Source organism: Oikopleura dioica, chromosome PAR (genome assembly GCF_907165135.1).
Source record: "Oikopleura dioica chromosome PAR, OKI2018_I68_1.0, whole genome shotgun sequence".
Taxonomy (NCBI): domain Eukaryota; kingdom Metazoa; phylum Chordata; class Appendicularia; order Copelata; family Oikopleuridae; genus Oikopleura; species Oikopleura dioica.
This window is the reverse complement of record NC_137293.1, coordinates 12,693,274-12,709,061: the sequence shown is the minus strand read 5'-3', so window position 1 is coordinate 12,709,061 and position 15,788 is coordinate 12,693,274. Positions and strand designations below refer to the sequence as shown.

The 15,788-nt window shown below is 40.6% G+C and overlaps 8 protein-coding genes, 1 long non-coding RNA gene and 1 other non-coding gene across 10 annotated transcripts in view; 6 read left to right on the top strand and 4 right to left on the bottom strand.

Annotated features, from left to right (window-relative positions):
* The first annotated feature begins 18 nt into the window (after positions 1-18).
* On the top strand, positions 19-2,813 carry LOC145702380 (RIB43A-like with coiled-coils protein 2). The gene is made up of 6 exons (XM_081779601.1): positions 19-160; positions 1,499-1,884; positions 1,931-2,097; positions 2,139-2,303; positions 2,347-2,506; positions 2,604-2,813. The coding sequence occupies exons 1-6, from the start codon at positions 54-56 to the stop codon at positions 2,756-2,758; spliced, it is 1,140 nt and encodes a 379-aa protein (XP_081635727.1). The 5' UTR covers positions 19-53; the 3' UTR covers positions 2,759-2,813.
* On the bottom strand, positions 300-1,120 carry LOC145705386 (galactosylceramide sulfotransferase-like). Its single transcript, XM_081782849.1, has 4 exons — positions 970-1,120; positions 641-886; positions 360-593; positions 300-319 (listed from the first exon to the last, which is right to left on the bottom strand). The coding sequence occupies exons 1-4, from the start codon at positions 1,118-1,120 to the stop codon at positions 300-302; spliced, it is 651 nt and encodes a 216-aa protein (XP_081638975.1).
* A 220-nt stretch (positions 2,814-3,033) lies between the features above and the next one.
* Positions 3,034-4,536, top strand: LOC145704178 (uncharacterized). Its single transcript, XM_081781616.1, has 4 exons — positions 3,034-3,181; positions 3,834-4,018; positions 4,059-4,397; positions 4,441-4,536. The coding sequence occupies exons 1-4, from the start codon at positions 3,157-3,159 to the stop codon at positions 4,534-4,536; spliced, it is 645 nt and encodes a 214-aa protein (XP_081637742.1). The 5' UTR covers positions 3,034-3,156.
* A 940-nt stretch (positions 4,537-5,476) lies between these two features.
* Positions 5,477-7,932, top strand: LOC145703137 (uncharacterized). Its single transcript, XM_081780452.1, has 3 exons — positions 5,477-5,693; positions 6,854-7,011; positions 7,229-7,932. Exons 1-3 carry the CDS (start codon positions 5,631-5,633, stop codon positions 7,416-7,418), a joined length of 411 nt encoding a protein of 136 aa, XP_081636578.1. The 5' UTR covers positions 5,477-5,630; the 3' UTR covers positions 7,419-7,932.
* LOC145703135 (uncharacterized) lies at positions 7,917-8,646 on the bottom strand. Its single transcript, XM_081780451.1, has 4 exons — positions 8,537-8,646; positions 8,274-8,495; positions 8,067-8,232; positions 7,917-8,020 (listed from the first exon to the last, which is right to left on the bottom strand). Exons 1-4 carry the CDS (start codon positions 8,582-8,584, stop codon positions 7,980-7,982), a joined length of 477 nt encoding a protein of 158 aa, XP_081636577.1. The 5' UTR covers positions 8,585-8,646; the 3' UTR covers positions 7,917-7,979.
* An 864-nt stretch (positions 8,647-9,510) lies between these two features.
* On the top strand, positions 9,511-10,086 carry LOC145701908 (uncharacterized). Its single transcript, XM_081779120.1, has 2 exons — positions 9,511-9,942; positions 9,992-10,086. The coding sequence occupies exons 1-2, from the start codon at positions 9,669-9,671 to the stop codon at positions 10,084-10,086; spliced, it is 369 nt and encodes a 122-aa protein (XP_081635246.1). The 5' UTR covers positions 9,511-9,668.
* Positions 10,087-10,324: 238 nt separating this feature from the next.
* LOC145705646 (uncharacterized) lies at positions 10,325-11,041 on the top strand. Its single transcript, XR_014134618.1, has 3 exons — positions 10,325-10,398; positions 10,783-10,889; positions 10,930-11,041. It is a non-coding gene; the product is annotated as an uncharacterized LOC145705646 (long non-coding RNA).
* Positions 10,481-10,671, top strand: LOC145706229 (U2 spliceosomal RNA). Its single transcript, XR_014134666.1, has one exon. It is a non-coding gene; the product is annotated as a U2 spliceosomal RNA (small nuclear RNA).
* Positions 11,042-11,253: 212 nt separating the features above from the next.
* LOC145703193 (doublesex- and mab-3-related transcription factor dmd-4-like) lies at positions 11,254-12,938 on the bottom strand. Its single transcript, XM_081780518.1, has 4 exons — positions 12,534-12,938; positions 12,315-12,490; positions 12,029-12,274; positions 11,254-11,983 (listed from the first exon to the last, which is right to left on the bottom strand). The coding sequence occupies exons 1-4, from the start codon at positions 12,895-12,897 to the stop codon at positions 11,885-11,887; spliced, it is 885 nt and encodes a 294-aa protein (XP_081636644.1). The 5' UTR covers positions 12,898-12,938; the 3' UTR covers positions 11,254-11,884.
* A 1,451-nt stretch (positions 12,939-14,389) lies between these two features.
* The window catches only part of LOC145701025 (DNA damage-regulated autophagy modulator protein 1-like), a 36,019-nt gene continuing 34,620 nt past the window's right edge, over positions 14,390-15,788 (bottom strand). Inside the window, exons 2-8 of the mRNA XM_081778255.1 lie at positions 15,575-15,705; positions 15,422-15,534; positions 15,194-15,380; positions 15,059-15,153; positions 14,871-15,020; positions 14,686-14,828; positions 14,390-14,639 (exon numbers count right to left, since the gene is read on the bottom strand). Of these exons, the coding sequence (XP_081634381.1) occupies positions 14,467-14,639; positions 14,686-14,828; positions 14,871-15,020; positions 15,059-15,153; positions 15,194-15,380; positions 15,422-15,534; positions 15,575-15,610 (897 nt within the window). The 5' untranslated portion in view covers positions 15,611-15,705 and the 3' untranslated portion in view covers positions 14,390-14,466. The remainder of the gene's footprint in view (positions 14,640-14,685; positions 14,829-14,870; positions 15,021-15,058; positions 15,154-15,193; positions 15,381-15,421; positions 15,535-15,574; positions 15,706-15,788) is intronic.

Genomic DNA, 15,788 nt, shown 5'->3' with positions numbered 1-15,788 from the left:
GCCTGAGGCGTGTTTACGTTTAATCGTCAGTTTGAAAAGTCAGCAGCTGGAGAATGGAGACCCGCGGAGAGCTCCTCGACCGAAAAGAGAAAGAGGCAATTGAGAAGTCTCGAATGCGAGAAACTCTTCGCCAAGAGCGAATCTTCAACGCTCGGGAGAGGTAAGAAGCTGCTCGTTTTTCAAATAATTCATGAATTTCTTCCCCTGAAAATTTAAAAGAAGATCATTCGGGTCGGCTTTTTCTCGGAGTTCTCGGAAGATTTTCAATTCAGAGTCCATTTTTACAAGTCCGAAATCAGTTATTTTCCGCCAAAGCGTTCTATTCGCGCAGTCATATAAAATCTGGTCGATAGATTGACGTTTTAAAATGATTTCTTTCGACTTTTTGGTCAAATCTTCCTCGCTGAAGCTTTTTTCGTGATTTTCTTTCGCTCTTAGGTAAATAATATCTTCGTATTCTAGAGATAACAGCTGTTTGAGAAGGATAAGGCTCTCGTCGAAGTACTCCATGATTAGAATTAAATCGTAGTATCCCAGAATGTGTTCAGCAAAAGCTTCTGGAGTTTTGTGTTCTTCGGCTATACTCGCTAATCCTTAATAAATGATATTATCTCAATAAAACCTAAAACATATGACAAACCTAAATCTGCTGAATTCGGATTGTGCGTAATTTTTCGAACTTCGAAGCCGTATATTTTCTTAGTCTGAAATTTTCGCCGTATAAATTCTTCGAACGAATCAAGTGATTTTGAATTAGCCCGTATATGATCTTTACCGAAGTATATAAAACTCGATATTGTTTGCGAAATAGGCTCTCTAAGGATGGTTATTCTCTTAGCAGCCGGTAAAACTTTGTCGATAACAGGCGACCAAGTATGATGGTTTGCTTAATTTTGGTTGAAAACGTTGGTAGATTGAAATTCTTAGTTTTTTGGAACCAGACCTATGATATCGAATTCTTTTTGAAACGTGCAGTCTTTTCTGAACGGTTTTCCATTGCAAAAGACTGCAAAATCGTTTGTTGGAAAAGCAAGCCGTAGATGATTCTTTTGCGCATATCGATAGATGATGTTTTGCAGCGTCGAACTTCCTGTTTTATGAGCTGTCTAAGGATTTTCATATTGGAAATAATATTTTACTGTTTATCAAGAAAAATGACGAAACTCCTTTTTCAAATAATAAATAGGCCAAACTCTTCTTTCAGTCAGTTTTCTCTGGCTCTGAAGGCTGAAAGATACATAACGTAGCAAAGTTAGTATCGCAAAAATAGTCAATGCTATTGTTAATCGATGTAAATTCATATTTTGCAATGAAAAAAATGCATTTTATGCTCGCTTCGATTGAGATTCTGCAGCAATAATTCAAATTATTTCGCAAACTAAAGATTGAACTAAATGATTTTTGGAAATTCGAATTGAAATTTTCACCCGAGGGTGGATATGCATCCTTATCTCTATTTTTAAGCAGCTGGTTCTTTTATGATAACCAAGCCTTTCAGACTTATCGGCGTTGACAAGCCCGCGCTCGATCGGCAGACGGCTGAAAAGAAGGAGCGACTAGCAGCCGAAGATGAGCGCAACGCGGCGTACGGTCGGGAGAGCAACAAGAACGCCAAGCTCGGTCTTCTCTACGAGCAGCGACAAGAGCGCGACGAACGCGACTTGGCCAAGCGCATCAACGAGTTCCGCTTCGAGCATCAGACCAAGGAGTCCCGACGTGAGTGGGACCTCAACGATCCGGAATCGAAAAAGAACAGCGCTCCAGTTCGAGTCGCCGATGTCGACACTAATCTTGGTATTTCGTCGGCACAAGTTTTCGACGGAGAAGATCTTGCTGGTCCATCGCGAAATTCCATCCAGCAGGATCAGCGACGACAGTGGGCAGGTAAAATCACTGTTAATTTTTCGATTTCAAAAATTGTGTGTTTCAGACTGCCAGAGAGAGGAAAAACTTCGACGAGAGCAGGAAGAAGCTTATACCACCCATAAGTACCTTACTGAGCAAATCGCCTGGGCTGAGATGTGGCAAACGATGCTCGACCAAAAAGAGGCCAAGAGATTAGCTGATTTAAAGGAATTGAAGCAATTTAACTTACAGGTAAATTGAAAAATTACAAATGTTTCTGAATGCCAATTTAGCAAGCTAAAGAGAAGCGTGAGCGAGAAGCCGCGGAAAAGAACCGCGAGTTGCAGGACAAACTGACCGATATCAGAAACAACGTTACTGGTACTATGCTGACGGAAGATCCAGCTGTCGCCAAGTCCACTTTTGGCTCCCACCGAGTTCTTACTGACCGATGGAAGGTAAAATCGTCTAGTTTTATTTTTTAAATAAAAGTTCCTTTAGGGAATGAGTCCCGCGCAGGTCGAAGACATCCGATCAACGCAAGAACTTCAGCGAAGCGAAAATAAAGCGATCCAAAATCAAAATAAAGAAATCGACAATCAATGGGACAACGACAGAATCCAGCAGGCGAAAACTCTTATGCTTATGGAGCGCAGGAACGGCTTAAGTTTTCTCATTTGAAATCATGGAAGAGAATACCCGCAAACTATCCCTAAACTCTTCGCATACAAATATTATCAAGCCGATTTATAGCGAAAAACGACAGCGCCGCGATATCCAGAAGAAGCTGGATGAGGAAAACCACAAACTCGCCAAGGAGCAGTGCGAGCGACTCAATCACATGGACTCGGAAGTTTACACCAACCGGCCATCGAACGCGTACTTTGATCAGTTCAATACTACTTCTCGATAACTGTGCGAGACTTATTTATTCAGTAACAAGATATAATAAATATCAATATTTTTAATCTCCGATTATTTACTTTCGTTCGTGAACGAGAGTAAATTGCAGTTTGACACAGGTTTTTTACGAAAATCGAGCCCGCAAGCTCAGCAGGTCAAATACAGGAGCCCGATCTGTGGCTTCGTTTTTATTATAATTTTAATATTTACTTCCGAGAGAGGGGAGTCGAGAAAGGGCCTATTTGATTAGTACTCAAATATTATAAGGAAGAATTGTTTCTTTTTTATTTTCAGAAAGAAAAATATAAAAGAAGCAAGCTAGACAAAGAGGAAAATTGATCACCCCGATCAAAGTGAAAACACCTCCCCATTTTTGCTCAAGAAAATCATGAAAAAGAGAAAGTTCAGATGGCTAAAAACTCATTAATAAAAGGTAAAAAGCCTTGTTTTCATAATTATGATCGAGTATAATAAAAGTCTTGTAAAAGGGGACTTCTAGAATACGAGCAGGATAGTTGTTCCAAAGTGGCATGAAAAAGATCAGTTTGAAAAATTCTTGGGGAGAGCAAATGTCGGATAGTGAAAATGCAGACTATTTGACGCCCCGGTCTGATGGGAGAAAATCGCAGAACGAAAGGCCAGTAGGATAATTGAATTTTATAAATTTGGCAAGCTAGAAAAAGAGTTACTTATCCCGATAAGGCGCCCCCTACCAGATCGAAAGGACCTTTGGGATAATTGTCCAAGTCCAAGAGCAAGTCCCCGTGCTGAGCGCAACGTAGCAAATGAGTACTCTCCGAGGGTTCAACATGAAAGACGGAGAAGAGAGCGCCGAAAAAGCACAAGTCACGCGCATCAGCTTCAGTCAGATCATGCAGAATCAAATAAGCCTGATATGAATAAGACCCCACGTTCCGAATCACATAGAACTCCGCGCTCTGCTCGGTCTCACGGGGCGAAAACTCCGACTTCATCTCGGTCAATCTCGGAAAAGAAAAGAAGGTCCCCAAGATCAGCTCGAGATAATAGCAAAAATCTCGATTCCGGTTAATACAACTAATGAGAAAATATATATTAATGTTCAGTTCGCGAAATGGTGGAGATAAAAAATAAACTGAACGCGTTGAAGGAGGAGAATCGAAACTTACGACAGCAAATCGCCAAAAATAAGATCGACAGTGGCGAAATAGACGCAGAACAAGATCGGAGCTTGTACAATTTGCTTCAAGAATACATGATGGAGAATCAAAGTTTGAGAACATCAAATAAGGTGCCACAAACATCAAATATATTTTTCTAATTTTTCGAAGGAGCTTCGTCAGAAGGCGTTGAACGAATCGAAAATTTCAATGAAGAATTCGGTCTCCACAGAACTTCCACAACTGAAAGAAAGTTCCGGTTCCAGCCCGGAGCCATCTCAGTCTCAAAGTACCAGAATGAGCTCGAAACTCAGCAGCCGAACTATAACTTCTGAAGCGTCAACTCAAACACCTGTCCAACCGAGGCATAGAAGCGAGCGAGAGAAAAAGAAGACAGAACAACCACCTCAAAAACCAGTGAAAATGGGATACAGTGATTTGTATGAAAAGAGAAAACCATCGTCGGACGTCGAATTGAAAAATGTCGTACCGCCGTTGAAACTTAGTCACGTAAGATGAATATATTTTCATTATTTTAAGTGACGACGTTCAGGATACAGATTATGGCAAACATGAATTATCTCATCCTTTGTTACCTAGCCATCCTCCAGTTAATCGAAATTACCCCAGAGGAATGTTTCAGCAATAACATCACCTTTTTGAATTTGAAAAAAAGACCACACTGTTGAAACTTCAAAAGAACAAAATGCCATGTCAATGCCGAACTACAACTCCATTCCACAAGGATCACATCGGGCTAATTACAACACAGTTCCAAGTTACCATCCGAATCCGATGAGCTACCAACAACCCTACCCGCCACCTTACTATCCCCTGGCTCCAGTTCCTCCCCGTCCTGGGCAGCAGGCTTCAACTCACATGTCAGACCCACTGCGCTCGTACCGAATGAGTCAACGCGATGCAGATCAGCATCTTCACCAAGGACGGAGCACATATCGACCCCAAGAACGGTCGCACCAGCAACAACATCAGCGCCATCACTACTGAGCTTATATGTTTCTATTCCAATTATATTTAAATAAACAAAATATTGCACAATTGTCGAAACCGTATCTTTTAGAAATAGAGAACCGTTTCCGGCTTTCTAGTCTCCTCAACCACAATTCTTTCGTGGCCAATTTTTGTAAAAGATTATTTTCGCAAAACTTCCGAAATTGACATTTTTCCTGGTGGCCGTTCATAATGACAAAGTGTTAGAAAATTGAATTTTATCTTTCTTTCTTTTTGAAAAGGCCATTCTTGCCCGCTAAAATCATTATCTTCTCTCGAGTTTACGGAAACCGCAAAAAGTCAACTGCTAGTCAACGCGACACCGGTCAAGAATCAGGAAGTACAAATCAGCTCCAATAAACAAAAAAATGCAACCGATTATTTCGCGACTCTAGATCGGCAGGTCCGTCTTCTTTTCGTTGACAGAAAGAGTAACCACAGGACTGCAAGTTTATAGTGTCAAAATCGCTTTCCTTCACTTGATGTATTGCTCGCTTGATTTCTCGTGTCACCACCTTTACAGTAAGATCTCGACAGAATGCTTTCGATAAGGCCTCACACGGAAAATAATAAGGAAACGGCCCACAGCTGCTACTTATACTTGACGACATCTAACAATCAGCAGCGGTTATCCCTTTTAACTTTGGATTTTCTGGAAAACTACTGATAGAAACACTTACACGCAGAGAAAACAAGCGACTTTCTAGCGTATTCAAGAGACAAAACGGAACAATGACTATTCTTGGAAAGAGTTGGAACAAGTTAGCTGAAATTTTTAAAGAGAAAAAATCGAAGGTTAAAATTTTTATTATCTGTACGTTCATACTTATTAGGCAGCTCCCGTTTCGCCCAAAATCCCGGATCGCCCACATCCCGGATCGCCCATTTTCCTGGATCGCCCATTGTGGGCAAAACGGGAAAATGTGCGAATCAGGAAAATGTGCGATTCAGGATTGGGCAGAACGGGATTTACAAAATTAGAAAAGGAACTCTTTATCCCTGAGTCAGGGGTCTAAATTCGCAGTGCGAATTCGCTTTATTGCGAAGCGAAGCGAAGCGAAGCGAAGCACAAAATATCAAACTCTCAAAAGCGAAAAAAAGCGAAAAAGTGACATTATTTATCAAAAGGCGGTTACTTTTTGCTCTATAGTAGGGCGTCTGTAAGAATATCATAACAATTGTGATGTTTAATTTGTCACTTTGAAATTTTTAACCTTTACAAGTGCCGAATGTTACCTTACTTGAGATGGGCCATCTCAGGGTTAATTCTTATGAACACAGTAGCCCTGAGCACCTTATTTGAAAGATAAGAGCTTGAACTCTCTCGGAGGCTTCGGGACCTTAGTTTGGGTCTTATAATTCCGCAAAAAATACATTTTAGGGTTTTCCTTCAGGCATTCGAGATGGTCGCCTTATGTATCACAAACCTTTGTGAACTTACCCTTTTATATCGACGTTTTTATAATTGTCAAATTTTTGAAAACCAATGAATTCTATTATTTTTGAAATAAAAATTTTTATCTCCAAAAATGTTCGCAATTTTAAAGAAATTTTCGCTTCGCACTGGAAGTTCAAATTCGCTTCGCTTTCTCTTCGCACAAAATTTGAAAAAAAAGTTTCGCTCTCGCACTGGGTTTTTGGCTGATATTTAGACCCCTGCCTGGGTATTATATCTTTTCTTCCTACAAATAAAATCATAACTCGGTCAAATCTTCTTTGGAATGTCTGATTTCCAAAGATCAATTTCGATCGATTATCAAATTTCAAATTTACAATTGCAAATCCTGGTTTGCACACAAATCCCGTTCCGCACATTTTCCCGTTTTGCCCACAATGGGCGATCCAGGAAAATGGGCGATCCGGGATGTGGGCGATCCGGGAATTTGGGCAAAACAGGCGCTGCCTACTTATTAATTATGTTTATATCTTTAAACAAAATTAACTTTTTTCATCAGGAAAAGATCGATCCTTCGCGATTCGATTGTCAAAATCGTCGAGGCCAAGAAAAGAATATCTCTCCAAGGGATTCTCCATCCACTTCAACTTCTTGTTCTGACTCAATCCCTTCTCGAAAGAATGTTTGCCAGCGGGAAGTAGACATCGAATACCTGCTGTAAGTACCGGAGAAAGCAATTTCTCGCCTTGCGCCTTTTTGTAAAGTAAGCAGCCAGTTCCATCATTTTGAAATTGGCGAAAAGGGCAACGCTGTTAGCCGATTCACATATTTCTTCGTTTCTTGAACTTGGAATTGACTTTTTTGCGCAAACATAAACAGTTAGCGAAATAGTATCAATATCTAACTTTTTGATTGGAAAGAACAAGTCTTTCAGATTGCGCCAAGGCAACATGAAGAACAGAAGAAAGCCACAAAAGGCAGATCATGGGCCCCACGTGACGTATAAAAAGACAAAATATCAGAAAGTGCGGACTTCAATTCTCAATGCAGCAAAAGCAACTCCGACAAAGATATCGCGAAGCATGAGGCCTTCTTTTGCCACAGTGGTCATGCAATTGTCGTAAAGAGCGAAGCGATACTGTACATTTGAAAAACAGAAACTAGTGTGAATTTTAGCGTGTCCTTTTGAAAATCAGCCTTCTTCTCCTTTAGACCGTATTCCAGGGTGCATGCTTGTTAATTAAATTCCCGTGGCTGCCAGCTGTTAAGCGGGATCATCCTTCCGCAAGGAAAGTTGTTCTCACTGTGTTGATAATCACTTTTCAGGGTTGAAGTGTTGAAATGTAAATTTGGAATGAGCACTGTGAGAAATACGTAGACTGCCTTAATTAATGACTTTCTAAATGCCTTTGCACATGTCTGACTAACGAACTAAAAACGCGTGACAATGTTTTCATCTTTGGAAAACAGTTGTCTTTGTATTTGACGTTTCACCACTAATGCTCACTAACATCGACTAGATGAAAGTTTGGTAATCATTAATTTTGCTCGATGACCCTGAATAAGAATACAAGTGCCAAACTCATCGCAACTCAATAAGCCCCAAGTTCAGTCGACAGAAATAAAACTTCATGTTCATAACATGTATTCTTTATTGAATATTATTCTGATAGCGTAATTGAAAGCTACATTTTGCTAAATTTTTCGTTCGGGTTTTCATTCGCTTCTAAATTTAGCAAATTAACAAAAAAAGAAGGATAATTTGGTCTTACTCAGATTCTGGTGCTCTTCATCTTCTTCTTGATCTTTTCCCTTGTTGAAAAACTTGAGGAGAAGACCGATGAGAATAATGATTCCACAAAGCCCGAACAGGAATATGAAACCTTGTTTCCCGTCGTTACCCTTCGTCTCTTCAGTTGGTTTAGTTGTAGTGAGGTACTGAATGGGAAATTTTAATTGAAACCATTATAAACTCTTACATCGGGAATAGCCGAAGGTACGTATCGTCGACCATCAAGCGTGTCGTTTCCAATTGTTCCGTTTTCGAGGTAAATTCCGTTGACGAGGGCGTAAGTTTCGTTGACAGTGTCAAACTCATCGCCGTCGTATTCAAAGACCAGTTCTCTTGGGGAAATAGCAGTTTCCGTCACATTAGCGAAAACATAGTCTTCTGAAGAATTGAAGAAAGAAATCGGATCCGCCTTAAAATTCAATAAAAATATTCTTCATAAGCTTTGCTGACCTCAGAAAAATGTGAGGTGGTGTTATTTGGAAAAGTGGAATTGTCCATTCTCTAGTAAATATTCTGGCTAAATGCGAATTGAAATCTGGGAAAGTTGCGGTAAATCAAATCTCAATCTGAATTTTACTCAAAAATTTTTCAAAACATGAATGACGTGTGGGTAAATGGGGCCTTCTCCCTCTCTAAAAAAATCTCATGGTAGATAGGAGATCGCAAATTTTAAAAGACCTAAAAATGTAGAAAATTTCAATCATTCATGATAGAACCTATTTTTTATTATTGCGATTTTGAATCATGAATGTGATAGATATCAAATCAAAAAGAAGCATTCCTTGAACTCAACCTTTGGAGAATCAGGATGGGAGGCGCCCCCATTCTCCGTGGCGCTGCTGACCACAATCGACCACGCGGTCGCTGGAACTTCCGCCAGTTTCTATTTTGAAATCATGTTGCGCGGCGTGCTCCTGTTTTGGCCCTTTTTTACTGTAATCTCGGCGAGAGGAGTGTTTGTCGAGTCGAGCCACCATAAGTTTGATATTCGCAAATTGCAGTACAATCGAACGCAAGATGGTAAAAACAATTTTATCGACATTTATTGTGAAGAGAAATTCTAGTGAAAGAGCTTATGGAACACATGAAGCTAGAGAACTGGAGCAGAAGAGACTATCAAAATTTATACGATGAAATAATGGTCAACTTCATACCAAGCTACAGACCCGCGCCGCCACCTGGTAAGAGTAGTTTTAATAACGGTTTTCAGAGAAATCCCCAATTTGATCGAGGGTTGTTGGAACTCATTGCGACGGGGAGGGAACGCGTAAGATTGAAAAGTTCGAGAGCCGAGTTTTCGGAAGAAGATAAAGCTTTTGTCAAACGATATGTGCAGCTAAAGGGGCGGGTTTTAGCGAGTTAAAATAAAGATAGAACTTTTTCTCGGTGACATCATTTTAATTTGTAAAACCTTCAATAGTTCGCAATTCAATTTCGTCAGAAACAGAAGTTCCTCGGGAAGTATTGCTTCTACGGCTGCTGGTGCTTTCCAAACGGGGCGGGTGACCTCGGTATCGGGACTGGAGACCCAGTCGACAATATCGATAAATCTTGCAGAGAGTACAGCACCTGCTATAATTGCATGTACAGCTCTAAGCTCAACGCTCCTTGCTCTGAGAACGAAATAGGTCATTATAACGTCTACGGGCGAGAAAACGAGCAGACAGGTGAGAACTTGCTCGTCTGCGCGGATGACATCGGAACTTGTAAACGACAGAGATGCGAGTGCGATCTCTCCTTGGCGGAGAAGCTGGCCGGTCTTGAACCTGAGTGGAATATCCAAAACCACCGGAAGTGGGGCCAGCCGCCATTCAACTGGGAGCGAAGATGTCTCAAACATTCAGGCACCACGAACCGTAACCGATTCCGGAAGCGAAAACACATCACAAATATCATTTTCTTTAGAAATCGAGCGACTGCGCGGGGCCGCGCCTAGCAGAAGCACCTTCTCTGACTTTCCCAAACTCGAAAAACAATTCATCGCTCAAGACAAGTTCTAGACACAAGTTCTTGTTCTCATGGATATCAGCAATTTTCAGATGAGAATTTTCCTAAATCAGCTCGTCTTTCCGACTTAGTAGTGAATGTTGATTTTGAAAGGAATTGATTACTAATGTCACATTAGGCAAAATATTGTCATGAAGAAAATTAAGTAATAAAAGTAATAAGAAGTCATTATAGCAAGCTACCTAGAAACTTTAATTTGGAATTCATTTTTGTAAATTGTTGTGAACTTCTTCCAGCTGAAAATCGTCTTCCAGCACCATCCTCCGCTATCTCGAGCGCGGTAGCGCCCCCTCCGCTTCTCACAGGTAAGAGGCCATCTATCGAAATAGGCACCATAACGCGATAGCCAGTTTTGAAAAACGGTACCTTTCTCCACACCAGCACGGCATCGCTTCCGGCCTTTGTGGCTAAGATCAAGTGTAGTATCTGTTCTTCTCAGTGTGACAGCTGGGACCGTCCCTACTGGGACGTCTATTGTCACCCTGATTTTTGGAACTAGGGATGTAGTTAGGGGCTTGCTCCGCTCTTCCCACGGGTTGACTCGCTATTGCAGTACCGGCGAGCTCGGCCCACTCCCCCACGGGGGAGAAACAATCATCAAACAAACTAGAAAAAACCCCACACAAATATTAACACGCCGTAAATACAAGCCCAGATTATTCTTCCCCAGCAGATATGTTCGTTTCTAGCTCGATCGATAAGTCTACCAAACATCGTGTCATTCCTACACTACGGAAAAATAATAGGCTGCTGTGGACGAATTCCCAATGTTCAGTACTACCGTGAGGGGCAGAAGGTCAGCTCGTTTATTGACATTATTCTTGAAAACTTTCTAGTGCTGCCCCGATGGTAACAGAGTCGATTTCTACGAAGATTGCTTTTAAACCCAAGAAAAGAAAATCGACGGAGTTTCATTCAAGAACCTAACACATGTAACTAACTGTAAATATAATTTATGATCATGGAATTTTGCGCGTGTTTCCTAAAATCGAGTGGTTACGGAAATTGTAGAAGAACAATTGTCAAGTTTTTCTAAAAGAAACTTCCTCCAAATTGGAAGCAACTTGGGAAGTTGGTCTTTTGTTAGTTCCATAAAATCGCTTTATTGTTATGACGTGCTTTTTTTAAGGTTGTGCAATTTATTGCACTCACTTCCTCAATTTAAGACCCAGAACACCATACATATTTGGAATCAGTGAAAAAAATCTAGAAACTTGACCGTTTTCGTTTTTCGAAATTCACTTCCGGTTACGATTCTAGAGCCGGAAGTTCACGAAATTTATAAGAAAAACGTGCTTATGACCTATCAAATTGAAGCTCACAACGAATTTAGTCATTTATTATCGGAACCGAGTTCAACCGCGGTCAAAAACCGCCGGTAAACGACCGGTAAAAATTGAAAAATTTCTCATTAAATCATGTTTTTTTCATAGTTTTACGGATCAGTTTAACCGCGTTTGGGACTGTTTCTTCAAATTACTCAATGATGAGATGATTGAAAATCTTCTGCGCATCAATTTGATAGGTCACACTTTACCATGACTCCAAAATTTCGCCTACTTCAGGCTCTAGAATCGTAACCGGAAGTGAATTTCGAAAAACTAAAACGGTCAAGTTTCTAGATTTTTTTCACTGATTCTAAATATGTATGGTGTTCTGGGTCTCAAAATGAGGAAGTGGGTGAAATAAATTGCACAACCTTAAAAAAAGCACGTCTATGCGCTTGTGTTGTCAGAAAATTGAAAAAAAGAGATACAGGCCGGCATATATCGGTAATTGTTGTCGGGAAGTTTACTTTTTCCATTTTGCCAAGTCTGTGTTGAGATGAGGGTGGCTTCCTAAGCCGGCAAGTCCTGGGTAGAGGCACGGGAAAAGAAGACTTGGGGAGGACTGAAGCCAAAAAGTTAGAATTGTTTAGTTTACAAAATTTGTTACCATGTAAGGGTAAGCAGGGGAGATCGGCGGAATCAGAGGTCGACCTGGACTTGTGAGAGTTCGGAAAAACTCAGCCGGCGATGTTGGCGACGTAGAGGAGGTCGTCGGGGTAGCAGAAGAAGTCTCAGATGAAACAGATTGTCGCGTTATCTTTGAGATCTCATTGCGGCTGTCATCGACTGCCAGGCAATGCTCGATCGCTCGGACGACGTCTCCATTGCAACCTTGAAGAACGAGCTCGAGGACCTTTATTATGTTAATTTGAATCAAAACTATCAGCGTTTACGTCTGATTTCTGATCGGGAAAAAGTCTCTCTAGGAGATTCACGTATTTTGAATTCGTTCTGGATCTTTTGAGTGGGGCAGATTCAAAGCTATCATCGAGTTTGCGCTTGATTCCGACGATTGGCTTTGAGTCATCATCATCGCTGATTTCGTCGAGTTCGTCCTCATGATCTGATCCTCAGAGAATCATAAATTTGTGCGTGCTTTTAGCAAGTTTTACCTTTTGGGAACACTGGTCCAGGGGCTAAGTATCCTAGCTTTGGGTTACCAGCGTTGTCTACTCCATCAGAAGAGTCCTGTCGCATTCGTAAGCCTAGAGCAATAGCATCTTCAGCTGCTTGCTGCCTTTTGAGCGCAACTTGCGCTGCCATCACCCGACGTCTCTCTGAGATTAGGATGCATTTGTTGCAGTTGCAGTCTTTGTAGCGACAATTCGCCTTGTGTCCTTTCAGCCAGGAGATGACTCCGTGATTTCGGCAACGAGCGCACTTCGGTTTTCTAGCACCTTTCTCAGTTCTTGGGTAAGGAATGACTCCATCTTCTGGGGAATTAAGAATTTCCTCGTTGTCATCACTGGCACTCATTTCTTTTTCTTTTCAAAAATCGATTTTTAATCTTTTTGAAACTTTTTTATAAGTTGTAATAATAGTTATTCTCACCTGAAAACAGATTTTACCAAAAAAAAACGCGGCGCTGTTGGAGGTGCGCTCCGGTGCGCCAGAGAAAGCGCCGAAGGCGTGAACTATCCAAAGATTATTGTTGAAAAGAAGATCAAAAGGTAGACTGTCGGTAATCTTCCAAATTAATACATTTGACCTGTTTAGACGCTTATATGATTTTTTGAAAGTATTAATCTCATCAATGCGATAATTTTTAGAATAATATCATAAATTATTAAACAATTGAATTTCAATTTAAAAATTAGTAGTAATCATTTATATCATAATAAGAAAGATATTCGATCATAAATGAGTGAGATTGAATAAGACTGGTCCTAGGCCTCGAGGAGAAAATCAAAGAAGACTCGCTGTTTCCGTTGTTCCATTAACCATACGAGTCAGAACAGTATATCGCGGCGTTCCATAGTTACTTAACAGTAACCACAGAGTAATCCGCTTTCCTGTGGCTTGAATTAATCTTCCTCTTTGTTTTGGTTAAAATCTACAGCTGGATCGGATTCGCTACAAAAGAGAATTGTTAGCGCCATTTCATCTCTCCAATTGACACAATCGCCGTTTGGAGAGGCTCAGGAAGTGGAATCTGTGAGAGTTAAAGCCATCTGTAGCTACTTCCGAGTTTTTTGAGCGAGCTTTGTTGGGGACTCCGTGTTGCTTGGGCACCGTTCAGCTGAACATAGGAAAATAGCTCGGTAGTTCTTGGCAAGAATCTTGACTAACAGTGTGAAGTACCCGCTTTGTTCTTCTTTTCGATTTCGTAAATTATTTCGAAAAAAAAACTCTTTATTGATTCATCTTCGTATCATCCAAGTTTCCTAAAATCCCTGCAAATAACCTTTGATGCTACGCCTAATTGCAATTCTTCAATGATGATCATCTGTAAACCGTCTTTCTTGCCCAGCCTCAAAGAAACCTGATATTTGCATAAAAATTTTCATCCCCGCATTTGGCCAGTAAACAGAGTCAGCACTTGTCGTCACAAGTGATATTTTAACTGTCAATAACGGCGCGAAATTTTCACGCTTTTGCGAATTTCTCCGGAAATGATTACCCGAGTAATAAAATCCAAAATTTGCAAATTTATCGATAAATAGCTGGAGAGGAGTATTCATCGATTTAATACAAACTTGTTATTATATTTGTGTTTTAGTTGATTTCCTCTGAATCAACAACAAAAGCGTTTGAGCTCGCCGCGGCTTTAGCTTCTCAAGTGCCATTTTCGGCACGTGACACTTCCACTCCCTTTCAAAATCGAGAAGTTCAAAGTCTCAAAAGTGTAATTCACGGCAATATAACGCGCCTCTACAAACAAACTCGCTTTGAACCCTTCAAACTAAACCAAAAAACCGACTAAGAAAACTCTTTCTCAAAAAAAAGAGTTTCTAAAAAGTAACGAGAGTTGAGGTTTATGTAGTTTTATTGAGTATTGAAAGGCACTTGTGTCAGAGTTGATTCCTGCGAATGATTAAAGTTTTCTTAGGGCTTTGGGTTCGGAAGCTCCTTTTGCTTGTGGAGTGCTGACCAGCTGGGTTGTTCTATCGTTGAAAATTGCTCCTCGAGTTCGGCGCGCTCTTCGATTTCGAAAGTGATATTTTCGATTCGGGCGAACTCGACAGTAAAGCTTCCAAGGTAGGTAATGAAACCGAAGCCTAGAAATAACTGAATTTCAGAGGCAGAAAATTAAATTTTACGTACCCATAATCCACTCGGTTATGCCGCCAACGAATGTGAGGACCATGTACTCCTGAGAATGTTGTCTCGGCTTCCATGCATTTGGTTCTGCCTTCAGTTCATCTGCGAATTGGTTACACTCTGGTCTTCCAAGTGATCGCAAATCTCTAAAGAAATCTTATTGTTTAGGTTTAAATATGATAACTTACATGACAGGTGACTCCCAGAACTCAGGCATCGAGCTGACGTAATTATGGAGAACAAAGCCGATGACAAATCCAATCATCAAGACAACGGACAGGGTTAATCGGAGATAGTAAATGCACGTACATCTCCTCTTTGGGTTCTGCTCAATATATCTAAAGAATGACCTGTTTACAAAAGACAATTTTCCTACCTTTTTGTCACGACAGCCATCAAGGAGCAGTAAATGGTGCCAAAAAAGAAAGCTAACCCAGCGCAAATAAAATGAATTGTCGCAGCATCATAAACCTAACTCAATTTAGCCAGAACGTAAACAGGAAGTACTCACGCCATAGCCGCCGACAAGAAGCTTGAAAAACGCTCCAGCGAGACCAATGATCCAAGCAATCATGTTAATTCTGCTGTTTTCTTTTGGATTCGAAGAGTCGAAGAATTTATATGCGACTGTCATTGTCGACATTGCCAACAGACCGCTGATGGCAAATGTCGCTGTGAATACTTTGTCCTCCGGGTCTCTTAATTCTTCAAAAAAATTGCCAAAGCTTGTTCATCTTACCTAGTTCCAAGATGGGAAATGAAGGGCCACCAGAGCTCTTCTATATGACAACTAGTCTTTGCTTGAATGAGGAGAATAATCAGCATAATAATGAACCAAATACAATAAATGGACTAAACGGACATTCGAAAAAGAATCAATTAATAAACTTACAGGAAGAAGAGCCCATTTGGAATATTCCATCATCATTCGCAGATTCCAAACTTCAAGCTAACTTCGTGAACCAACCTTCTCTCGGATGACTGTTATGAAATCATAAATAACGAATACAGATCATTTACATTCTAGAAAAAAATAATAAAGTACGCAAAGGCGGGCTCGAATGGCTGCACATTGTTTCTCTGAAAAAAGATTAGACTTGATCATC

What these genes read in the sequence shown, in the direction of transcription:
- LOC145705386 (XM_081782849.1), bottom strand. Translation starts at nt 1,120, where the DNA reads ATGAAAATCCTTAGACAGCTCATAAAACAGGAAGTTCGACGCTGCAAA. An exon ending in CCGTTCAGAAAAGACTGCAC is followed by an intron (nt 887 to 969) that starts GTTTCAAAAAGA and finishes ACCAAAATTAAG; the next exon opens with CAAACCATCATACTTGGTCG. An exon ending in GAAAGAAATCATTTTAAAAC is followed by an intron (nt 320 to 359) that starts GTCAATCTATCG and finishes CTGCGCGAATAG; the next exon opens with AACGCTTTGGCGGAAAATAA.
- LOC145704178 (XM_081781616.1), top strand. Translation starts at nt 3,157, where the DNA reads ATGGCTAAAAACTCATTAATAAAAG. An exon ending in TAAAAACTCATTAATAAAAG is followed by an intron (nt 3,182 to 3,833) that starts GTAAAAAGCCTT and finishes ATTAATGTTCAG; the next exon opens with TTCGCGAAATGGTGGAGATA. An exon ending in CGCCGTTGAAACTTAGTCAC is followed by an intron (nt 4,398 to 4,440) that starts GTAAGATGAATA and finishes GACGACGTTCAG; the next exon opens with GATACAGATTATGGCAAACA.
- LOC145703193 (XM_081780518.1), bottom strand. Translation starts at nt 12,897, where the DNA reads ATGAGTGCCAGTGATGACAACGAGGAAATTCTTAATTCCCCAGAAGAT. An exon ending in TGGACCAGTGTTCCCAAAAG is followed by an intron (nt 12,491 to 12,533) that starts GTAAAACTTGCT and finishes TGATTCTCTGAG; the next exon opens with GATCAGATCATGAGGACGAA. An exon ending in CCCCTGCTTACCCTTACATG is followed by an intron (nt 11,984 to 12,028) that starts GTAACAAATTTT and finishes TTTTGGCTTCAG; the next exon opens with TCCTCCCCAAGTCTTCTTTT.
- LOC145703137 (XM_081780452.1), top strand. Translation starts at nt 5,631, where the DNA reads ATGACTATTCTTGGAAAGAGTTGGAACAAGTTAGCTGAAATTTTTAAA. An exon ending in TTAAAGAGAAAAAATCGAAG is followed by an intron (nt 5,694 to 6,853) that starts GTTAAAATTTTT and finishes TTTTTTCATCAG; the next exon opens with GAAAAGATCGATCCTTCGCG. An exon ending in GTAGACATCGAATACCTGCT is followed by an intron (nt 7,012 to 7,228) that starts GTAAGTACCGGA and finishes CAAGTCTTTCAG; the next exon opens with ATTGCGCCAAGGCAACATGA.
- LOC145703135 (XM_081780451.1), bottom strand. Translation starts at nt 8,584, where the DNA reads ATGGACAATTCCACTTTTCCAAATAACACCACCTCACATTTTTCTGAG. An exon ending in CCACCTCACATTTTTCTGAG is followed by an intron (nt 8,496 to 8,536) that starts GTCAGCAAAGCT and finishes TTGAATTTTAAG; the next exon opens with GCGGATCCGATTTCTTTCTT. An exon ending in TACCTTCGGCTATTCCCGAT is followed by an intron (nt 8,233 to 8,273) that starts GTAAGAGTTTAT and finishes TTTCCCATTCAG; the next exon opens with TACCTCACTACAACTAAACC.
- LOC145701908 (XM_081779120.1), top strand. Translation starts at nt 9,669, where the DNA reads ATGTACAGCTCTAAGCTCAACGCTCCTTGCTCTGAGAACGAAATAGGT. An exon ending in ACATTCAGGCACCACGAACC is followed by an intron (nt 9,943 to 9,991) that starts GTAACCGATTCC and finishes CATTTTCTTTAG; the next exon opens with AAATCGAGCGACTGCGCGGG.
- LOC145702380 (XM_081779601.1), top strand. Translation starts at nt 54, where the DNA reads ATGGAGACCCGCGGAGAGCTCCTCGACCGAAAAGAGAAAGAGGCAATT. An exon ending in TCAGCGACGACAGTGGGCAG is followed by an intron (nt 1,885 to 1,930) that starts GTAAAATCACTG and finishes TGTGTGTTTCAG; the next exon opens with ACTGCCAGAGAGAGGAAAAA. An exon ending in GCTTATGGAGCGCAGGAACG is followed by an intron (nt 2,507 to 2,603) that starts GCTTAAGTTTTC and finishes TTTATAGCGAAA; the next exon opens with AACGACAGCGCCGCGATATC.